Below are 24,598 nucleotides of genomic sequence, written 5' to 3'. Positions count from 1 at the left end.
GATGGGTAGATTTGAGGATCATCAGCATGGAGATGATAATTAAATCCATGGGAGCAGATGAGATTACCAAGTGAAGTAGTATTCAGGGAGAAGAGTACCCAAAAGAGAAACCTGTAGGACACCTTCAATTAGAGAGCATGACCTAGATGAGGATCCAACAAAGGAGACTGAGGAGAAGTCTGATAAGAGGAGAACTAGGAGAGAGTGGTGTCCCAAAAACCTAAATAAAAGAGTTTTCAGGAGAAGATGATGATCGACAGTGTCAAAGATGGCAGAGTAGTCAAGGAGAATGAGGAGAGAGAAAAGGTCTTCAGATATAGTAACTAAGAGATCATTGGCAACTTTGGAGAGAGCAATTTCAGTGGAATTGAGAAACGAGAAGAGAGAATGTGGAGGAACCTGTTGTAGATGATCTTTTCAAGTTATTTAACTACAAAAGGCAAAAGACAATAAACAAACAACTATACAGAAACAAGATATATATGAGATAAACTGGAGGTAGTCTCAGGAAAGCACTGTGGATTAAGGAGGGTTAGGGAAGGTTTCTTGAAGAAGGTAATACTTTTGCTTAGGCTTGAAGAAAGACAGGGAAGCCACAAGGTGGAAATGAGGAGGGAGAGAATACCAGGCAGGGGAAATAGCCAGAGAAAATCTCTGAGTAGAAATGCCTCAGAGGCCACTTTCTTCATATATTGTTTTATGATTCAGTCAGCTAAGCTCTCTCTTCCTCTTTGTGTTTCTGTATTTTTCATAGCATTTATTCCACTCTCTACTGGGTAGTTCTTTGTGTAGGACTGTTTTTTTTTTCAATTTTCTTGAGAGCAGGATCTATGAATACTTCTAATTTCTAGCACAGAACCTAGAACATAGTGGACATTTTAATCAACGTGTGTTGAATTTTGAACTATCAAATGTTGGGCAAGAAGTCAATATCTGATGTCAGGAAGTACCCCCACTCCTTATAAAAGAAGAAATTCCCCAGTCTGATTTAGATCCAAGTGCTGCATGGGCACAGAGAAGCATATTAATTCCAAAATCACAATTATTTCCTAAAGATTATTTTAGGAGCAGCTATGTGGTGCCAGTAGAGCAGCTAGGTGGCAGCTAGGTAGAGCGCCAGCCCTGAAGTCAGGAGGACCTGAGATAAAATCCAGCCTCAGACACTTAACACTTACTAGCCATGTGACCTTGGGCAAGTCACTTAACCCCAATTACCCTCCAAAACCCAAAAAAATATATATTTTTAAAAATAAAAATAAAAAAGGGGGCAGCTAGGTGGTGCAGTGAATAGAGCACTCGCCCTGGAGTCAGGAGGACCTGAGTTCAAATCTGGCCTCAGACACTTAACACACACACACAAAAACTAGTCTGTGACCCTGGGCAAGTCACAACCCCATTTGCCCTCCAAAAAAAGCAAAAAATAAAATAAAAATAAAAAAAGATTATTTTAGATGTGTGAATTTTCATTTAGAAATTTAGCTTTTACTACTGAGTTTAGCTCTTACATGTTCCACAACTTAAAGCTAAGGATGCAACCCCCGTTTTTCATTTTTCTTTGCAGATGTGGCAACACTTATTACTATTTGTACGAAGAATTACAAAGTAGGAGAACTTAAATTTTCTGCATCACCTCTAGAAAAGACAAAGACTATTCTGGTGGAAAACCTACCCCCAGGTGTTAATGAACATTATATCACTCTTTTCTTTGAAAACACAAAAAATGGAGGGGGACCGGTAACCACAGTTCAATATTTTCCAGAGGAGAATTCTGCCCTGATTGAGTTTGATGCATACAAAGGTAATTATATTTATTGCTAACTTTATCTTGGATTTTATTTAAAGTGGTTGCTTTTCTATCATAGGTTCTAGAATTTCATAAGATTTAGATTTAGAAGTGGACTAGTCCTCCATCACCATCTTGTTTAGCACCTTCATTTTGCACATAAGGAAACTGTGGTCCAGGGAGAATAAATTACTTCCCCAACAAGGTCTCAAAGGTAGTAAGTGTCAAAGGAATGATTTGAACCCAGACCCTTAAACTACAAAGTCAGTAGCTGACATTGCTATTGCTCTTATAGTCATTATGGCATTTGTACCTCAAAATAATCCTGTGATTATATGGAGTTGTATTATTTGTTTTGTGTGTGTGTGTGTGTGTGTGTGTGTGTTTATATTCCTGTGATTTTACTTGATTAGAGAGGATCTGGTGCCTAACACACAGGTAGTTGTATCAGCAATGCAATATTCACAATGCCTACAGCAACTATAAATATGCGGATGTGGTTATTAATCACAAAATATACCAGACTCTCTACATGGGGGATAAAGCTAGAACATTCATTAAAATACCAGAAAACTGAGTCCCAAAACCAGAAAGTCAAAGCTATCATAGTAGTTGAAAAATTGGCACATGTAGTTAATGTAGTAAGCACCTACATTCTCAAGCCTTTAAAACAGAATAGGCTACCTCAGGCAAAGGTCCTTCTCTCACCACTCACAGCAACTACTCAGTGTCCAGGAATGCTTCCAGCAGCTCTGGCCCCCAGCAGCTCCAGCTCCCCACAGCTCCAGTACCTGGCAGTCCTCAGCAGAAATTCTGGCTGGCTCAAAAAAAACGGGGTTCACACCTCCACCTCCACCTCTGCCACTACCACTACTGCTACCGCTGCCTCTGTTGGCCGCTGCTGCTGCCGCCACAGGTCACTGCAGGAACTCTAGTTTGGCTTCTGCTTCTTCTTGCCCCACCACTTCCTGCTACATCAGTAAGTCCAACGGGGCATGAAATAGTTTTTTTAAAAGCAATTGGGGTTAAGTAACTTGCTCAAGGTTACACGGCCAGTTATTTCTGGGTATGGTGCTAAGTATCAGAGCCCGGATTCGATCCCAGGTCATCCTGACTCTGGGGCCGGTGCTCTTACTGGCTGTGCTACCTGGCCGCCCCCATGAAAGATCTTTAAATCCCATAACCCTTACAGTAGTGCCAGCAGGATCTAAAGTACTGGAACTGTTCAATGATTGCTTATTTTCAATTTCATTGGCAAGTTTATAGTAGACATCCATCTACTGGATTTTGCAGATGTATATAGAAAGTTGGCTTTTGCTCTCAGAATACAACAATACTACTTCTGAGGGGAAAGAGGGGACCAATGATAATACACCCCCTGCACACTCACAATGCAATCCTGTATTGATGGTTAATGTCCAACAAGGTGCTTCTGGACTCGTTGTAAGCTATCTTGATGTTCCAAGAGCCACTGACATTGACCATGTATATTCATTACATATATAAGGCATCAAATATGATTAAAAAAATACAACTAACAAAACAACTATTGTTCAGGCAACTGATTTAGTGATAATTATAATAACTCACAAAACTGAGAACACGAAAGAAATAGAGAAATCACTTCAAAAATATGACAAAAGAGATATTAAATAACCCAATCTCAGAAAAGAAATAGAACTAGCTATACAAGAACCACCAAAGAAAAAACCCTCCTGGTCTTGATAGGATTTGATCCTTGTCACATTCATAGAATTCTACCAAACTTTTAAAGAACAATTGATAACCCTTTTTCAGAAGTTATTTTCTTTTTTTAATAATATTTTATTATTTTTCCCAATTACAAGTAAAAACAATTTTAACATTCTTTTAAAAAAAATTCTAAGTTTCAAAGCCTGTCCCTCCATCCCCTTCCCCCCCTTCCCTGAGACAGTAAGCAAGTTGATATAAGTTATACACATGCAATCATGCAAAACATATGTACATATTAGTCATGTTATAAAAGAACATACAGACAAAAATATCACCAAAAATAAAGTGAAAAATAGTATGCTTTGATCTGCATCTAGACTCCATCAGTTTTTTTTCTCTAAAGGTGGGTAGCATTTTTCATTTTCACAAATTATTTTCAAAAAATTGAGAATGTATCCTACCAGAATCATTTTAGGTGACAATGTAGTCCTAATATGTAAACCAGAGAAAGATAAAACACAGGACTATATCCATTAATGAATATTTATTTTTTAAAATTTAAACAAAAATCCTATCAAATAGACTACAATGATTTTTCTAAGGAATCTAATAAGATTGTAAGGATGATTTAACATTAGGAAAATAATCAACATAATCATATTAAAAGCCAAAATATCAAAATCATATAATTATCTAAAAAAAAAGAGAAAATAAGCCTTTGTCAGAGTACAATGCTCTTTGATGCTAGAAACTCTATAAAGTATAGGCATAGATAAATCCTTTTAAATAATCAAAAATAAATATAAAAAACTTAAAGCAAGCATTACATACAATAGAATATATGAAAATCTTTTCCAACAAATATCAGAGTGAAACAAAAATGCTCATGCCTCCCATTATTATTTGATGTAGTTTTGGAAATATTAGCAACAACAATTATTTAAAAAGTTAAAAATCTAAAGATATGTATAGAGGAAATAAAACTATCCCCATTTGATCCCCACATATAATGTCATTCTTTTAAAATCCTAGGGAATCAGCAAAGATACTAATTGAGACCATTGAAATCTTCAGCAAAGGTGCAGGCTACAAAATGAACCCTCAAAAATAAATCCATTCTTACATAATAATAGGAAAATCCAAGAAGCAATAATAGAGAAGAAAATCTCATTCCAAATAATTACAAAATGTATGAAATACTTGGAGACTGATCTGCCAAAGTACACACACAAACAAACAAAAAACTTTGTATAAATTCAATTACAAAATGCTTCTTAAAGAAATAAAGAATAAATTATATCGCTGCAAGAATACCGAGTGCCCATGATTGGACCATCCCAATATAACAAAAATTATAATGCCACCAAAATACATTTACACTCAATACTCTACCAATCAAATTATGAAAGGCTTACTTTATGGGACTAAATAAAATGCTAACAAAATCCATTTGTAAAAAATAAAATCAAAAGATTTAGACGAAGCCAAGAGAAATAATGAAAAGAAGTAGACAAATGGGGAATGGCACTTCTAGACCTTAAACTATATGATAAAGCAGTAGTCATCAAAACTATCTGATGCTGGTTTAAAAAATAGAAAAGTAGATCAGTAAACATACTAGATAAAAGAAAATCAGAACAAAATGAAATTCAATAACAGTGTTTGATAAAGTAGAAAACGCATATTATTTAACAAAGGATTCTCTATCTGATTTTAAAAAACAGCTGGGAAAACTGGGAAACAGGCTAGCTGTGACTGTGAACAGAACAAGGTCCAGGAAGCAAATAGTAACTGTGTAGATCTGATGCCAAGAGCAGAGAGCAACATCCTAGACCAAAGGAGAGATGGCAGGCAGATCAGTTTCTCTGAGCCTGTAGGACTGCCCAACTGACAAACAGTAACTGAATCCAACAGCAATCTACTGAAACTCCCAACCATAAACAAGCCAATAGACCCAAACCAGGGTAAGAAAATTCAGGACTGAGACCAGGAACAGGCAGGGAACAGACTCCCCCTCCCCACCAGATCACATCTCTTTGGGAACACTGAAACCTTGTGGACCTCCAGTCAGAGCAGTGTAAGCAACAGAAGGATATGGGGACAAAAGTTCAGACCAGATACCTCTTCCAGAAGTACACAAAGCTAAGCACTAAAATAAAGTCCAAAGTGAAGAAGTAACGCTAGAAGAATGTGCAAAGAAAGAAACTGACTATAAAGAGCTACTATGGTCACAGGGAAGCTCAAGACACAAACACAGAAGAAAAGAATTACTTGAAAGCATCTACAAGCAAAGTTTTAAGAAAAAATGCAGCTGAGACCCAAATCTAAAAAGAATTCCTAAAAGAGCAAAAGTTAAAATTTTAAAAGAATTGTTAAAAGAAATTTAAAAGAATTTTAAAATAAAAAAAAAATGATTTTTAAAACTAAATGAGATCGCCAGGTAGCAGAGCGAGTAAGAGCACTGGCTCCAGTGTCAGGATGACCTGGAGATCAAATCCCGGGCTCAGACACTTAGCACCCACCCAGAAACACCTGGCCGTGTAACCTTTAGAAAGTTACTTAACCCCAATTGCTTAGGGGTGGCCAGGTGGCTCAGCGAGTAAGAGCACTGGCTCCAGGGTTGGGATGACCTGGAGATTGAATCCCGGGCTCAGACTCAGCACCACACCCAGAAATAACTGGCCATGTAACCTTGAGCAAGTTACTTAACCCCAATTGCTTAAAAAAAAAAAAACTAAATGAGATCAGTAGAAGAAAACAATGGGGAAAGAGACAAGAATTAGTGAAGAAAGATATGAAAAGAAAATTAACATCTTGGAAGAAGAGGTACAAAACATTTCTAGAGAAAATAATTGCCCAAAATTTAGAGTTGGTCAAATGGAAACTAATGACTCCATGAGATATTAAGAAATTTAAAAAATCAAGAAAAAAGTCTGAAAAAAGAATATAATGTGAAATATCTCTTAGGAAAAACAACTGACTTGTAAAACAGATTGGAGATGATTTAAAAATCAATAGACTACCTGAAAGTCATGAGCAAAAAAAAAAAAAGGCTTAGACATCATATTTCAAGGAATCATAAAAGAAAACTGACCAGATGTCTTAGAATGAGAGGGCAAAGTAGAAGTGGAAAGAATCTAAGGGTCACTTCTTGAAACTAATTCCAAAATAAAACTTCTGGGAATATTATGGTCAAAATTGCAGAGCTCTCATGTCAAGAAAAAAATGACAGGAAATCAGAAAGAAAAAAATTGTATGTTGAAGAATCACAGTCAGATCACACATGATTTAGCAGACACTGTGATAAAGCAGTGGAGAGTTTAGAATATGATGTTCCAGAAGGGAGAGGATCTAGGCTTATACCAAAAATAACCTACCCAGTAAAATCAAGATTACTTCCCAGCATTCCCAATGAAAAGATCTGAACAGAGTAGAAAATTTGACATACAAACCTGGTCAAGAGAAATATAAAAAGGTAAACATGAGGGGCAAGTAGGTGGCACAGTGAATAGAGCAATGGCCCTGGAGTCAGGAGGACTTGAATTCAAATCCAGCCTCAGACACTTAACACAAAAATTAGCCATGTGACCCTGGGCAAGTCACTTAACCCCAAATGCCCTCTAAAAAAAGCAAAAAAAAAAAGGTAAACATGAGTGAAAAATCATAGACTAAACAATGTTAAACTGTTTACATTATTATATGAGAGGTGATACATACAGTCCCTCAGAACTTTATCATCACCAGGCATCATAGACGGAGTATAATTGACAGAGTGCCTGGACATGATTTTTTCGTGTTTATATGATTCATCTAAAATCAAGAGCAGACATTATCTGTAATGGGGATAAGCTAAAAGTTTTCCTGATAAGATCAGGAGTGAAGTAAGGATATGCATTATGACTATTACTATACAATATTATACTAGAAATGCCAGCTATAGCAATAAAAAAAGAAAAGCAAATTTAAAGGCTAAGCACAATTAATGGAGAAACAAATGTACCAGATTTTGTAAAAAATATGGTGACTTTCTTTGAGATCTCTGGGCAGCCAACCTTAAAAAATGAATCAAAACAATGAACAACTTCAGCAAAGCTGCAGCATATGAAATAAACCCATACATATTACCCAAATTTCTGTACATTCTCAACAAAATTGACCAGGAAGAGCTAGAAAGAGAAATTTCATTTAAAATAACTATGGCCAGTATAAAATACTTGGACATTTTCCTGACAAGACACATAGAGGAATTATATGAATAAAAATTTAAAATGATCTTCACACAAATAAAAACAACTAAATAATGGGAGAAATTTTGATTGCTTGTGGGTGAATGGCAATACTACCTAAAGTAATTTATATTCAGTAACATATCACTCAAACTACTAAGAATTACTTTACAGAGCTAGCAAAAATAATAACAAAAAGTCATCTGAAAGAATAAAAGGTCAAGAATATCAAAGGAAGCAGTGAAAAAATAATGGGAAGGAAGGGGTCCTAGCAGTACCAGATCTCAAACTATACTGCTGAGATGTAATTATCAAGATAATTTGCTACTGGGTAAGAAATAGAGAAACTGATAAGTGGAATAGATTAGGTAAATAACATGCGGAAACTAATGAATATAGTAACCTTGTGTTTGATAAACTCTAAAACCCCAGCTATTGGGCAATATCTCACTTTTCAACAAAAACTGATGGTAAAACTGGAAAATAGTCTGGTAGAAACTAGGTATAGACCAAAATGTAACACTATATATCAAGATAAGCTCCAACTGGGTCCATGATTTATACATAAAGGGTGACATAATGAGCAAATTAATGGAACATGGAAGAAATTACCTGTCAGATGAATGAACAGGGGAAGAGTTCATGACCAAAGAAGAAATAGGCAAGTTCACAGCAGGTAAAATGGAGAATTTTGATTACATAAAATTAAAAGGTTTTCCACAAACAAAACTGATGTAGCTAAAATCAAAAGAAAAGCAGGAAGCTGGAGGACAATATCTTTGCAGCAAGTTTCTCTAATAAGTCTCATTGCTAAGATATAGCAGAAACAGAGTTATATTTACAAGAAAAGGAGCAATTCTTCAATTGAGAAATTGTAAAAGGATATGAATAGGCAGTTTTTCAGATGACAGATTCCAATCTATCAATAGGCATATGAAAATGTTCTAAATCACTAATAATTAGGGAAATACAAATTAAAATAACTTTAAGGTATCATTTCAAACCCATCAGAATGACTAAGATGACAAAAAAGACAAATGTTTGGGGGACTATGAGGAAACAGGTACACTAAAGCCCTATTAATGGAGTTCTGAACTAATTCACCATTTCTGGAAAGTAATTTTGAACTATGGCACCCAAAGCTGATAAACTATGCATACTCTTTGACCCAACAATATCCCTATTAGTTCTATGTCATCAAGAGATCAATGGAAAAGGGTCCATATATACAAAATAATTATAGCAGCTCTTTTTATGTTGATAAAGAGCTGAAAACTGAGGGATTGCCCATCAATTGGGGAATTGCCAAACAAGTTATGATATCTAAATATGATAGAATACTATTGTGATGTAAGAAATGATAAAGGTGAAGGTTTCAGAAAAGCCTAGGAAGATGCATAGACTGGAGCAAAGTGAAGTGTGCAGAACTGGAGAACAACTTATATGATAACAGCAATATTGTGAAGATAACTTTGAAAGAATTAGTAACTCTGGCTAATGTAAGAATTTGTTTTGCATGATTTGTAATGGCTATTGCTTTTCTTACCTTCTCAATGGATGAGGAAAGGAGAGGAGTCAATTAGTGAATTTAGAACTGAGGATGAGATTGAATTTTTTAAAAAGACTAATCACAATTCCTCAATAGACAAGTGGCCAAAGGATATGATTTAAAAGGTCTCAACTGAAAAATTACAAAATATTTGTAACCACATGAAAAAGTACTTCAAATTACTAGTAATGAAAGAAATTAAAACAACCTTGATGTTTCATCTCATGCAGCAAAAATTGACTAAGAGGATAAAAGTGGTAACAGTTAATGTTGGAGGAGTTGTGAGATGATAGACATACTAATTCATTGTTAGTGAAGTTGTGAAATGGTACAATCGTTTGGGAAAGCAATTTGGAATTATACAAGTAAAGTGACTAAAATATCCCTTTGAACCAGGGACTCTGTTACTGGGCTTATAACCCAAGGAAGTAATAATAAAAGAAAGTCCCCATATACAACAAAATATTTATGGTAATACTTTTTCTGATAACAAAGAATTAGAAACAAGATGGAAGCCCATAGATTGGGGAATGTTTAAACAAATTGTGATGTATCAATGTAATGGAATATAACCATGCTTTAAGAAGTAATGATTGTGGGGAAGCTGGGTGGCACAGTGGATAGATCACTGGCCCTGGAGTCGAGGACCTGAGTTCAAATCTTGCCTCAAACACTTACTTGCTATGTGACCCTGAACAAGTCGCCTAAGCACGATTGCCTCCAAAAAGATGAAGAAAGTAAGGCAAACAGTGTTAAGCCCAGGGTCACCCAGACAGTAAGTGTCTGAAGCCAAATTTGAACGTAGGTCTTCTTGACTCTAGGCCTGGTGCTCTGTGCACAATAACTCCATCTAGCTGTCCCACTCCCAACACAATGACTACAATATTGCAAATAGAAAGAATAGCACATGCAAAAATATCAAAAGGGAATGTAACAAAATTAGAAAGATCTAGCATGACTCAAATGAAGAAATATAAGAGGACACCCTCTGCCTACCCCTCTGTGGAGGCAGAAGGTCCACAGGTATTGCATATTGCACATGTATTTAAATTTTATCAGTGTATTTTTTTCTGATTTTTCCTCTTTTTTTCTTTGAAAAGAACTATTTGTCCTATAAAATGGCTCTCTGAAAAGGTGAGGGGGAAACTGGGAGAAACTATGGTGATGTAAAAAACAAAGGACATAAATAAAAAAATTTAATACCCTCACATTTATGGAATACTTCAACATTTTCAAAGAGCATCCCTCACAAAAATTTGGCAAAGTAGGTGATACAAATTTTAGGAGCTCCATTTTACAGATGAGGAGCCTTCTCAAGTCAGAGAAGTTAAGTGATTTGCCATAGACACAGCTAGGCAGTATCAGAGCTAGGATAGGATTCACATCCAGCTCTCCTGACTTCATGACATATCCTTTCTCTGCAGTACCATATGCTATTTGCCAACATAAGCTAACAAACTTTAGGCTGAGCATCCCTTTCCAAGAACTTATTTTGTACTTAAGAAACAAATACTTCTTAAATTATATATTTGAGTTATTATTAGTTAGTTTCTAATGCTATTGTAACAAGCTGGTGTGATGGAAATGCAAATTTAAAGATCTTCCCTGCCCCTAGGCCCTTTGATAGGTTTACTCTGAGAACCTTCCTTGATTTGAAAATATACTCTGGCCCCTAATAGGCTGAATGTGAACATGGAGCCTGTGGCAGGATATTTGGTTGTCAGGAATGCCCATACCTTGATGATGTGTGATTGGGCAGTGGGTCAAGAGGGTGGTTACATTCTCTGACCCAGAAAAAGACTATATAATCCCTGATGTGAGGCTTTGCTTTGGGGCTCACTTTGAGAAGTGTTATGTGATTTGACCAGATGAGACTCTGAGCAGCTGTTGAGAGCCCCCCAGCTTTGAAAACCCAGATGTTGATGCTTCCCTCTCTGGTAACTGTGATTTGGTATGGATGTAAGGGTTGGACAGTTTGGAAGCCTGTCTGCTTGATCTGTTTCTCTGTCTTGTAACTTCTGCCTGTATACTCTGAAGTTCGGGGTGCTGACCTTTTTCCCCTGAACTAGGTAAATGATATGTGTTTGATTGATTAAAGCAAGCTTGTTAATCCATTTTGAGTTGCTTTCCTTTAGAAAAGCAGATCTAAGAACCTGTTTTGGCAGCCACCCAGGGGATGCTGGGGTACTTGCTGCTACAGCTGGCTTCCACTTGGTGAATGAATATATTTGGAAGGAAAATAGTAAATTCAAGTGACAGAAAAAGTGTAAAGTGACTAGCAATTAACTTTATTTAAATAGAAATGAAAGTAAGTATTTCTTTCTATAAAAAGAAGATAGCTTTTAAATTAAAACATCTCATTGCAACCAAACTTTTTTTTAGAGAATGAACCTTTTAATTTAAAGATTTTTCTTTATTTTCAATTTCATAATTTTTTTCTTTTTTAGTGCTTGACACCATATTGACAAATAAACTTCTCTTCAACAACAGTCCCATTTCAATATTTCCATACTACCCTACTTTGGGAACTGCTGTATATGGAAAGTCAAAGCCACCAGTGAAGCTACCAGAGCCCTTAACAGTGCCAATAGAGCCTTATCTGTTGAAGTTCTTACAGAAAGATGATCAAGTAATTGGAGCAATAAATAGCACCATGGAGAGAGATCACTGTGAGCTAACATGGCCCCAACCTAATTGTAAAGAGTCAGAAATTACACACAGTGCAAAAATTACACTCAGTCCTTCAGCCACCTTAATCAGCCAAAGAACAAAGAGCCACAAAGTCAAGACTTGGAGTGAAGATGTTTCAAAGAGATTCTCTTGTCTTATGTCTGAATACCATGTTACTAAGTATAATGTGAACCAAGCAGTGTGGGAAGCCATCAGAGACAGCCTAGAAAATGAGAACATTTTGACTGAGTTTGATACGCTTCAGGAGACAGTTATCATAGCGGGGAGACAGAAGGATGTACAAAGAACAAAACCACAAATAGAGACTCTGATAGAAAGGGCCACCCAAAAAATAGAAAGGGAAAAACAAAGTATAAAGGAGAACTTGACCATGTGTCCTGGAAGGTTCTTCATTTTACACAACAACAGATTAGAAGAGACTCTCCACAAGGAATACCCAGAGTTGGAAGTCACTTACGATGCCCTCACAAGGAGCATTTGCCTGACTGGATTAGCTAGAGATGTGTATAAAGGAAAGAGTGAAATTCTAGAGAAGCTACAGAACTTGGCTCAGAAACCCCTCCATTTTCCTCCTCAGATCATTCAGTTTCTGCAGCAAGTAAACTGTGAGACATTCTCTGAATCTCTCTTTAAAGATGAGAATATTCCTGCTGTTTATGAGATAGAGGGTGAAGTAGTTATGCTGATTGGCTCCTCTCCCCAAGTTCTTTCAGAAGCTGAAAAATATATGAAGAAAGCTTTGGACTTTAAGTGCATCAACATCGTAGACAGTGGGATTCTTAATGATTTTCAGTGGAAGACACTCACTGGCAATTTAAATAAGAAATACAACTGCTCCTCAAAGACTGTAATAATAGAACAGCAAAATTCAGACACTGGAGTTAAGATAATAATTGCTGGTTGTGTTAGTCCAGTGTGTGAAAGCTACCGCAAACTTGATGAATTTATAGAAAAAAACACAAAAGTACAGGAGTTGGTTTCTGTGAAATCTCTAGCAGTTATCCAGTATATAAAGGAAGAAAATAAACAAATCTGGAAAAAACTAAATAAAAAGAACGTGAAGGTCACTTTCAAAACTCTGGCCAACCAAAGAGGCATTTCACTGAGTGGTCCAAAAGGAGAAGTAATGAAAGGAGTGGCCGTGGTTAAACAAACACTAGATTCAATACATGTTAGAAATTTTAGCATTGCAAAACTGGGAGCCAAATCCTTGTTCAAAGACAGAGAATGGTTTTATAAAATGGAAGCAAAAGAGAGGTATAGTTGTTCAATTAGGGTACAAGAAGAGGGAGAGGAAAGCAGCATGAATGGCATTGATGGGCACAAGGTCCATTGCAAGACAACTTTAGAATGTGGCATCCTTTTAACTGTTCAGGAAGGTGACTTAACCCAGTTCTCAGCAGATGTGGTGGTGAATGCAGCAAATGAGGACCTAAAACACTGTAGAGGCCTGGCAGCTGAACTCTCTAAGGCAGCAGGCCCAGAGCTACAGAGGGACTGTGACAAGATAATCCAGGAAAGGCGTAAGATTCCTCCTGGCTGTGCTGTTGTCTCAGTCGCTGGACAGCTCCCATATAAGCAAGTGATTCATGCTGTTGGCCTCCAGTGGAAGCAAGAACATGCTCACAGATGTGTGCAGCTACTGAAAAATGCTATTACAGAGAGTCTTTATCTGGCTGGATTTTATGGGCACACTTCAATAGCTATCCCAGTTCTTGGTTCTGAGATCTTTGGCTTCCCCTTAAAAGAGTGTGCAGAGACCATCATCCTGGCCATCAAAGAAAACTTCCAGGACTCCCAAAATAAACATAGCTTGAAGAAGATTCATCTTGTAGATTCATCTGAGGAGACAGTTAAAGCTCTTTCCAAAGCTGTGAAAAACATCTTTAAAGATCTTTTCCTTGATGATAATTCAATGCCTTGTACACAATTAGAAGTCCAGGAAACCAACCTGAGAAAAAATGCTGACTATGGAAATGTGCTGACTTCCATCCAAACTAGAGAAGGTCTAAGCATCTTGTTGATGAAGGGAGATATTCAGGATGCTGAGGTGGGTATCACCATTTACCCAATACCCCACAAGGTGATTTTGAAATTGAAGTAGCCTAATTCCCATGTAACTAGGTACACCTCCAGCAAGTTATCCTAGTGAGGTTAGTGAAGATATAGCCTGAAGTTGAAATTCTACTTTCCTGAGTGTGTGGAAGCTGAGTATATATCAATCTGTAAGTATTTATCTATTTGGGGGGGGTAAGCATTTATTAAAGGCTAACTATGTAATGGGCATTTTACTAAGTATTGGTGAAACAAAGAAAGATTTTTGTCTCTGATTTCAAGGAGGGTACCAGTTAATAGGAGAGTCAATTAGCTACATAGAGTAGATATACAGAATATACAAATGTTGTCTGAAAGATGAAGGCATTAGCAGTTAACACAGAAGCAGAGTGGAGGGGGAGCAGAAAGACCTCATGCACAAAGCAGGATTGGATCTCAGTCTTGAAGGAAGCCAGGGCAATTAAAGGACAAGGTGATGGGGGCAGAGCATTCAAAGCATGCAGGACAGCCTTTGCAATGGCACAGAGATTAGAGAGAGTGTTATGTGTGAGGAACTACAAATAAGCCAGTGTAGATGAAGCAAAGAGTACATGATTTGGGGTGAGGTATAAGAAGATTGGAAAAATAGAAAGAGGCCAGGTTATGAAGAGCTTCAGATGCCAAATAAAGAAGTTTATGTTTATCCTGAAGGTAATAGGTTAGGGGACCAGTGTGTCTCCTCAAGCATGGGAGTTATATGACCAGATATATCCTTTAGAAAAGTTACCTTGACAGCTGAATGGAAGGTATATTGTAGAAGGGAGAGACTCAAGGCAGGGAGATGAAAGAGAATAGAATTGCAATATTTCAGGCTAGAAGTAATGAGGGCCCGAACTAGTGTTGTGGCTGTGTAAGTGGAGACAAGGGTCCATATATAAGAGATGGTGTGAAGGAATAAAAAACATTTGGAAATGGATTGGATATGAAGAGTGAGTGAGTATGAGGGCTTAAGGATGACAACAAGGTTGCAGACCTGGATGACTAGGATGATGGTGGTGCCTTCAACAATTTGAGGGAAGTTTAGAAGGGGAGAGATTTTGGGAGAAAATTAATGTACTCTATTTTAGACATTTGAGTTTGAGGTGCCTGTCCAAGAAGCAGTTGGAAAAGTGTGACTAGCTCAGCAGAATCATATACATAGAGATGACAATTGAACCCTGTGCAGATGCCCTGCTCTCATCAAATCACAAAAGAATTGCCAATACCTTTGAATTTTCTTCTGTAACCACAGTGATTATCCCTCAGATCCCTAATAAATAGTATGTCTCTCTAGCTGCCAGGCAGAAAGGTTTTAGAATTAGAGACAATTACAACCACCAATCCCATAAGAAAAACTAAGAAGGGAATGTATTTGGGGCGGCCAGGTAGCACAGCGAGTAAGAGTACCGGCTCCAGTGTTGGGATGACCTGGAGATTGAACCCCGGGCTCAGACACTCAACACCACACTCAGAAATAACTGGCCGTGTAACCTTGAGCAAGTTACTTAACCCCAATTGCTTAAAAAAAAAAAGAAGGGAATGTATTTGAAGGCACAGGTCAAGAACAGAACCAGGCCTGAATGAAAAGAGGCAAGAAATTCAAGTAAACTAACCTTTCTGGATTCTACTTTTCTTTACCAGGAAAATAGAGTTAATGATAGTTGAGACCCGCCTCAAATGGCTATTATGAGGGAAGTACTTTGTAAACTACTGATAATAATACATTATTAATTAACCAAGTCATTTTCCCAATGGAGACTTGATCAATTATGTGTAAGAGGTGAATTTCCTCAGATCCAGATGGGACTACTTAATCTATAATGAGAAATGTGAATAATGATAAAGATGCTGACATTTGTATAACTTTATGGTTTACCAAGTTCTTTTTATGTCTGTTGTCTCACTCCAACCCATAATCACCTTGTGAAATAGCTCCTCCTTTTCCTCTTCCTTTTCTTCTTCCTCCTCTTCTTCTTTCTCCCCTTCTTCTTCCTCTCCTCCTTCCTCTTCACAACATACTTCATTACACGTCATGTTGAGACGGAGTAGCTTTCTTTGATCAAAGTCCTAAAGACTAATTTTAAAGTTGTTTTTATTTATAACATGGGGGGTCATTGTACTCTTCATTATTTCCTACTTTCTAAGATCTCTGAAATAATCTTTTCTTTTTAAGTAGTAATATTTCAATAATCCATCTGCCATAATTTGTTCCACCATTTCCCAGTTGATAAACATGCCTTACTTTCCGATTCTTTTTGTCTCTTTTTCTTCCCACTTTTAATAACATTCTCCTTTTGCTTCAGATATTTATTTTGTTGATGATTGCCATTCATATTTAAGGCACCCAACCCTTCAACTACCTCTGCTTACTATCCATATAGAGGAATTTGGTAAACAATGGGCTGACACAGAGTGGCACACACCTACAATGCCTGCCAGTCGAGAAGCTGAGACTTTTTTTTATCTATTGAGCTTTGGAGCTCTTAGAGACAATGAGCTAAACCAATGAAGTGTCTGCACAAAGTCCTGCACCAATATGAAATAGGAGAAAACTGTCCTAAGTCAAAAATTGAACAGGGCAATGCTTATGTGCAGATGAGGAATGGGATCTTGCATGTGAGTGGTCACTGCTGCACTTTCAACCTGGGCAAGATAGAGAGACCCAGGCTCAAAAAATAAATGGAAAAAAAGAAAGAAATTAAACAATGGACATTTCTCTCCTCTTTAGTGAAGATTTTGAAAGAGGAGGCAAACTGTATTCCAATCTGAGGGAATGGTTTCTCTTGCAGTCCTGGGAAGGGAGCAAAGAGGAGTTGAGATAGGAGGAGGATAGGGAGAAAGGCTTCTCCTATGAGGTATATGCAACATGATTGTATTTGATTGTGATGTCACAGAAACACACACACACATTCAAAAGTCAAATGTGAATGATTTTTAGATTATCTGGCCTCTGTTCTCCATTACTATAAACTACCAGATGTTGACATTATTTAATAACACATACATTTCTGGGAATGCAAATTCCTTTGAAAGGGAAGACCTTTGGAAGTGGGCACTCTTTCCAGCACTGGCTGTACCTTCACTCCTTTTCCTCTGCTCACTGGGTTCAGGCAAGGGAGTGAGAACACTTCTTGCCCTCCATGGCTACTTCCAGGTTCTCCTCCTGTCGCCCACACTTAGTAACTTCTCCTCCTTTGATGTTCAGGCTATTTATATCTTCTACCTAATCAAAATCCTGGTAATTGTTGTCTACAAATCTCCAGGGTATTCCTTCTCTGAATTTGATTACAGGCTTACCATTTTTCTCTCCTCCCCAACTCTTGCCTCCATGCTATGAGTCTTCAGCATACATATTGATTCTCCCTCACCCTAACCACTCAGTTCCCCAACCTACTCACTCAGGTTCACAACCTACTAGTTATCCTTGACTTTCAATATCTTTCATTCCCTCCCATATCCAACCTCTTGCCAAGGCCTATCAATTACACCTTTGCCCCATTCTGTTCTTTGATATTGCCACCCCTATAGTGCAGTCCCTCATCACCTAGACTATTACAGAAGCCTGTTGGTGGTTTTGCCTGCCTCAAGTTTCTCTTTCCTCCAATCCATCCTCCATTCAGTCACTAAAGTGATTTTCCTAAAGTACAAATCTGACCATGTCACCCCACTACTCACTAAACTCCAATACTTCCTATCACCTCCAGAATCAAATACAAAATTGTCTCTTTGGCATTCAAAGTTCTTTATGATCTAGTCACTTACTGCCTTTCCAGTCTTATTACAGCTTTCTCTCTGACACACATTGACACTGGCCTCCTGGCAGTTCCACAAAGACATTCAAACTCTAGGCTCTGGTCATTTTCTCTGGCTTTCTCCCATTCCTGGAATACAATCCCTTCTCAACTCCATCTATTGACTTCTTTGACTTCCTTTAAGCCTAAACTAAAATTTCGTCTTCTACAAGAAGTCTTTCCCAACCCCTCTTAACTCTAGTGCCCTTTCTCTCAATTATTTCCTAGTTATCCTGTACATAACTTCTTTGTGTATGAATGGGTCACAAAGAGTCAGACATGACTGAAATGACTCAGCAGAAGCAAAAATATATTTATTTGCATGTTGTCCTCCCACTCCTTTAGATTGTGGGCAGGAAGTATGTCTTATACTTCTCATGATGCCTTAAATTTAGGATAGATGGTCAATGAATGTCTGTTGATATGATTTGATTTTTAACAAATTCTTGATTTTTGTCTTTAAGACTGACATTATTGTCAACTCCATTTCCTCGGATCTTCCCATTAATGGAGGAGCACTTTCTCAGGCCATATTGAAGAAAGCCGGTCCATCTCTCAAAGTAGAATTAAATGAAGTGGGGAAAAGAATGGAAATGAAAAGAGGATCTATTCTTCTGACTAGTGGCTGTAATCTGAACTGCATCTTCATTCTCCATGCAGTAATTCCTGTGTGGGATAATGGAAAAGGTCATTCACAAAAGGTAGAGAAATATTTTAAATGAAGCACCCAAGGTCCCATTAGTCACGCATCTCCAGAAGTTACTCCCGGTTCTTGAGACTTTATAGATAAGAATCCCCTCTAAATCATAGCTTGTGAGCCCCCAACAGTATGTTGAGTTTTACTAATCAGCTAGACACCTCATTCAAAACAAAAACTTTCAGTGAAATACCACAGTTAGTCAAGCAATCAGAGAATACTTCTCCCTTAAATTTTGAACCCACTTTCCCACAAATACACATACCTTCAGTGAAAAGAATAAACATGTATATAGGGATTAGTGCCCACATTAGACATGGGGGGAGCTTTTACAATCAGCACATCGATGTAGAAGACACCTGCTAGAAACACACAGGCTGCTGTAGAGTAATAACATTGTGTTAGTTTTTCATGTATTGGTTTCCTACATGCATTATAGCTCTACTCTCACTAGTGTTCAAATATACAACTGCTTTTAGAAGCACCTAATACACTGTCAACTCCCACTGGGTATGATATTTCTCTTGGCTTTTCAATTTGCTCTCTTCTTTCCCTTGACTATTCTGAATGAATATGAAGCTCTGTGATGGGCTCCTATTTTTTCTATTCATCCTTTTGTCTTTTTTCTTCCCCCTTTCCCCTTTAAAATTTATCATTAATCCCCAAAGGCATAGAAAGCAGATACTCCTTCCATAATGGAAACATCCTCCCATCATGGTTATTTCTAGCACCCACACCCCATACCAAAGGTTGCCATCTTCTCTCTACCACCAAAGTACTCTCTTCCTAAAACATTCTAGAAGGAAATTTTTTAAAATACCCACTTTAGATATGATGAGATATGTATCTGATAAATGTCATCTCCTCACCACTCTTTTTTTTTTGCTGCTATATATTGCATGTTTTGCAGAGAGATGGGTTGGGAAGGGAGGAGGAGGCATTGGGTACTAGGACCCAGAATCCTTTAAACAGCACCTTTTTGGATCAGAGCTTTCACTGAACAAAGATTGAGGTTCATTACACATTTGCCTTAGCACTCTCTTTTGTATACACTGCTTTCTCAGTGCACACAGTTTTTTCTCTCAAACAGACTCTCATCCATGCCATTGTCCAATCTCTTCATCTACCATCTTATCCACACTCCACATAAGTACCAGTTTTCTTTCTGTCCTCAGGCCTGTTTCTAGCCACTCTTCATCCACTGTTAGCACTTATGATAAAAATGCTGATGCCCCTTAAATAAACCTGAAGAGTAATTATCAATTTCATGGGTATAGAGCTGATTTTCGATTCCCAAAATCACCTATTTCTCACAGGAGTCTTATTTTACATACATACATAAATATAAACAATGCTTATTTATGCACACATATATAATATGCCCATTTATACACACATATGTGTGCGTACTTTTTTTTTCAGATCATGGAAGATATAGTCAGAGAATGTTTGGACACTACTGAGATTCTCTCTCTAACATCAGTCACATTTCCAGCAATTGGAACAGGAATAGCAATGTTTCCAAAAGCCATTTTTTCTGAATTAATCCTTTCACAAGTGTTTAAGTTCAGTTGTACAAGACCTTTGAAAACCTTAAAAGAAGTCCACATTCTGTTGCAATCCAGTGATACAGAAAATATTAAGGTAAGGTCCTTTGTCTCAGCTTGGAGCATTTTTGTGGTGTTATTTGAAGTGTATTACATTTAACATGATTCCTTCCACATATAGGAACTTAATAAACACATTTTTAATTAATTTTTTTTTCTGTAGCTCTCTAGATGCTAACAGAATTCCATTTATCCTTCTTCTGACATTTCAGTCAGTCAATGAATGTTTATTAAGCACCTGCTATGTACCGGGCACTATGCTAAACACTAGGGATACAAAGGAAGGTAAAAGATAGCCCTTACTCTTGAGGAGCTCACTATCTAATGGGGAAGCATACAGTTATCCCTTCCACTTCTTAGGGCTTATGGGTATGGTGCTCCTTTGGTTTGGAAAATCTGTGTAAAATTTTTTTGTCCTCCCTTCATATCAGAGAAGAAATCTGAATTTTTTCTGTTTCTTTTTGGGGTGTTTGCATTATTGAAAGATAAAATATATTGATACTATGCAATTACATATATATATTATGCATTTCTGACTTTATAAACTTTTTCTATATTGTCTACTGGCCTTTTTTGTTTGTTGAAGCTTGTGCAAAACTCCCCAAAAAATTCCACGTAATTTCTTATGCCCAACCCATAATATATTGAAATTGTGATGGGAAAAATCATGATGTGAAAGGGATAACTGTACATACAAAACCTATGTACAAACAAGCTATATACAGGATAGACTGGAAATAATTAATAGAGGGAATACACGAGAATTAAGAGGGAATGGGGAAACCTTCCTGTTGAGGGTAGGATTTTAGCTAAAATTTGAAAGAAGCCAGGGAGCAGAGAGAAGGAAAAGCATTCAATTCATTTGAGGCAGACAAGGAAAATGTGCAGCAGGGAAAAGGGTTGTCTCACAAGTAGCACTTGCAGAATGTGCCTGGTGTGGACCATATAGTGTAGTCCCTTGCATGGAATGTATCTATCTTCTCTCCTATCTTCTCCCCTCCCCTCTCCTTCTCTTCCCTTCCCTCCTTTCCTCTCCCCTTCCCTTTCCCTTCCCTGTCTTCCCTTTCCCTTCCCTGCCTACCCTTTCCCTTCCCCCCACTTCTGACTTGCTCACCCCAACTTGACCTACATTGGAAGGTCAGAGGTTCCCAGAGAACTGCCACTACCATGTAGCTATAGCTAAGATTCTTAGCCTTCATGGTAAAATTTAAGGATGGCAACAGAAATCAGCTAAGCATTTCTCTCTTAAACTATAGATGGTGCTAAAGGGCAACAGGCAGAATTCATCCATCTTCTAATAAGCTTTAACCTTTCTCCAGCCAGTCAGCAGCCTTCCAAATAGAGCCACTGAAGCCTTCATGTCAGTTACCTTCTCCAGCTGGCATCTTCTCTCTCTGCTACTGCTACCTTCTTAAATGTTTCTGCTCCCACTGGAGGTGTACAGCACCTGCCATTTTCTTCACTCTTCTCAATCATTCAAATATAATCAGGGGCCAATGTATTGGGGGAATTTCATAGTGATTCTAACACCCTTAAACTACTCTGAAGTTCAAAGACTTATCTTTTAAATTTTTTTTCTTAACAAAATAATTTCCCTCTTTCCTCCCTCCCCAAATGTATAAAGAAAAAAACAAAAAGTAAAACAAAACCCTTTTAATAAATGTGCATAATCAAGCAAAACAACTTCCCACATTGGCCATGTCCAAAAAGTGTATGTCAAATTCTGTATCCTGAATCCATCACCTCTCAGTAGGTAAGTAGCATGATTGGCTTTACACATGCCCCCTCATCAGCCCTCTGGAATCTTAGTTGGTCATTCAGTATTCATGATATGGTTTTACATATTAATATAATATGTGTGTGTGTTTATATGTATACACACACGTATACATATTTTTGTCTAATGGTAGCCTTCTCTAGGGTGGAGTGGGGAGAGAAGGAGAAAAAAGTACACAGCAGAGAACAAAAGAAAACTTAGAAGAAAGCACAGAAAAGCAGGGTAGCTTTGAAAATAACGTGCAGTATGTATTAAATAGTTTTTCTAAATTGCATTATCTCCTCCATTAGTTTGTAAGCTCCTTGAAGGCAAAAACTCTAGCTTTTCTACTTGTATTCTCAGCTCTCATTGCATTTTAAAATTGAGAATCATTCATATTAAGCATTCAACAATTATTTAAATAGATTTTATCATAAAATTTCTATTAAGTCTTTGCTTGACTTAAGAAATGCTTCTATGGCAAAATCTTTGAGGACTTCTGCTTAAGTAAAGTCGTATAAGTCTACATGCAAATCTGTTCCTTTAGAAGTCTAAAATATCTTCTTTAAAATCACAGGAGAGCACATATAGAACCGGAAGGGACCTAAGAAGTCACCTGATATTATCCCTTTATTTTTATAGAAGAGAAAACTAAGGCTCAAAGAGGTTAAATGACTTGCCCAAGGTCACACAGGTAGTAATAAAATGCACACTAGGGAATTAGCATAGGTATTCTGACTCCAAATGCAGTGTCCTTTGAATTCTAGTCCTGGCTCTACTACCTAAAAGATTAGCTTCCTTTATTTTTCTTGTCCAAGATTTAAGAATGGAGTTTCTATTAGGAGCTTGCACTGTAATGAATAATCATCTAAATAAATCTTTGTTTACCTGCTGGGTGTATCTGGAAAACAATTTGATATATGTTTCTATCAAGAATTGTTGTACTAAGTAGTGATGTTTCTATTTCTAGGCATTTTCAGATGAATTCACTAGATGGAACAGTGGAAATGAAATTGGAAATCCTACCAGTTGCAGAGTTGCCACGACTATTGATAAAGGTCTAGTAAAATTATTCTGTTGAAGAATTTACTATTGCTTACTAACCACTTAGTAGTAGTTAAAATTCTAAGCAAAGTAATGAGGATCCAATAAAGAAGAATAAGACATCAATAAGAAGATGGCAAAGCACATACAAGATTCCTTGCTGTATTCTTTCTTTGATCTGAAAACTCCGTATTTTTGTGATGATATACCTGGGAGTTTTTATTTTGGGGTTTCTTGTTGGAGGTGGTCAATTAATTCTAAATTTTCTTTCTGGTCCTAAAAATTATGGGCAGTTTTTATTTATAATTTCTTGAAATGTCACACCAAGACTTTTAAAATAATGATTTTCAGGAAGTGTGGTAGTTCTTAGATCACCTCTCTTTGACCTGTTTTCCTTTTCCTATCTTTGATATATATACATATATATGTGAGTGTATGTATGTATATATATAATATTTACTTCTATTTTTCAAGATTTTGTTTCATATATACATACTATATATACATATGTGTATATAGTATGCATATTTAGTTATCTTCTTGTATATAGTGTATATTGTATATTGCATATATGTTATATATAATATATAGTATATATTGTGTATGGTACATATATTGTATATACGAAAAATATATTTTTATATAGTATATATATAATATATATGTATATATAGTTATCTTATTAGTCATTATTTTCTGTCCATTCTAATTTTCGGGGCACTCAGTTCTTCAATGAGATTTTCTGTTGTCTGTTCTAATGTGCCAATTTTCCATGATGTTTTTTTCATCCTTAGAGTTTCCATTCTATATTTCTCACTTCATTCCTTCCAGCTACTCTTTCATTTCCTGTGATCATGGCATGTTTTTTTTTTTAATCATGCCCCTGGACTTATTGAGTAACTGCTGTTATCCTTGAGGTAGCTGAGGTATTTCTCATGTTACTCTGTTTCCCTTGTTTCACATATCTCTATAGTCTACCTCACTATCTAGGTTGGGGTCCTACACTGGGATTAAGTTCCACAATATAATTTTAGGAGAAGGGACTGTCTAATTCTGAGTATAGTGACCCAGAGAAAGTCCTATTTCAAGGGACTACAGGTCTGGGCTCTGCCTAGCAGTTCCTTCTTGCCATAGAGCTCTGGGACTTTATCCTGCTGAAGTCTCTACCTACAGATGCCAGGCTCTTTCTCCAATGTTTCTGATATCAGGTTCTTAATGCCATGATGGACACCCTGGGGATCTACAAGGTCTGTCTGCCCTCTGTCTTCTACCTCACATGACTTTTCTATCCCAGAGTTTCCACAGGACTCCAGGGGTGGATTCCTCAGTTGGATGAGGGAGTCTAAAGGTGATTCTTCTCATTTCTTTCCAAATTGATTGACTTCTTTTTATTTAATATTTTATTTTTCCCAGTATCATGGAAAAACAATTTTTAATATTCATTTAAAATTTTGAGTCCCAAATTTCCTCCCTCCCTTCATTCCCCTGCCAATTGAAAAGGCTCAATTTGATATAGTATACATGTGCAGTCATGCAAAACATATTTCCATGTTAGTCACATTGTGAAAGAAAACACCAATAAAACAATAAAAGAAAGAAAGAAAGAATATATACTTCAATCTGCACTCAGACCCCATCAGTTCTTTTTCTGGACATAGAGAATATTTTTCATTAAAAGTCCTTCAAAAT

The 24,598-nt window shown here is 37.1% G+C and overlaps 1 protein-coding gene across 1 annotated transcript in view; it reads left to right on the top strand.

Moving 5' to 3' along the window:
- Positions 1-24,598, top strand: part of LOC138143691 (protein mono-ADP-ribosyltransferase PARP14-like) — a 49,811-nt gene that overhangs the window by 9,009 nt on the left and 16,204 nt on the right. Inside the window, exons 5-9 of the mRNA XM_069064918.1 lie at positions 1,562-1,798; positions 11,698-13,991; positions 18,270-18,506; positions 19,925-20,146; positions 22,836-22,923. Coding sequence (XP_068921019.1) covers positions 1,562-1,798; positions 11,698-13,991; positions 18,270-18,506; positions 19,925-20,146; positions 22,836-22,923 — 3,078 coding nt within the window. The remainder of the gene's footprint in view (positions 1-1,561; positions 1,799-11,697; positions 13,992-18,269; positions 18,507-19,924; positions 20,147-22,835; positions 22,924-24,598) is intronic.

Source organism: Petaurus breviceps, unplaced genomic scaffold, assembly GCF_028583685.1.
Source record: "Petaurus breviceps papuanus isolate PSGF00001 unplaced genomic scaffold, PetGlider_PUasm1.0 90654, whole genome shotgun sequence".
Lineage (NCBI taxonomy): Eukaryota > Metazoa > Chordata > Mammalia > Diprotodontia > Petauridae > Petaurus > Petaurus breviceps.
Note: the sequence above shows the minus strand (reverse complement) of the source record. Positions and strands in the feature narration are given on the sequence as shown.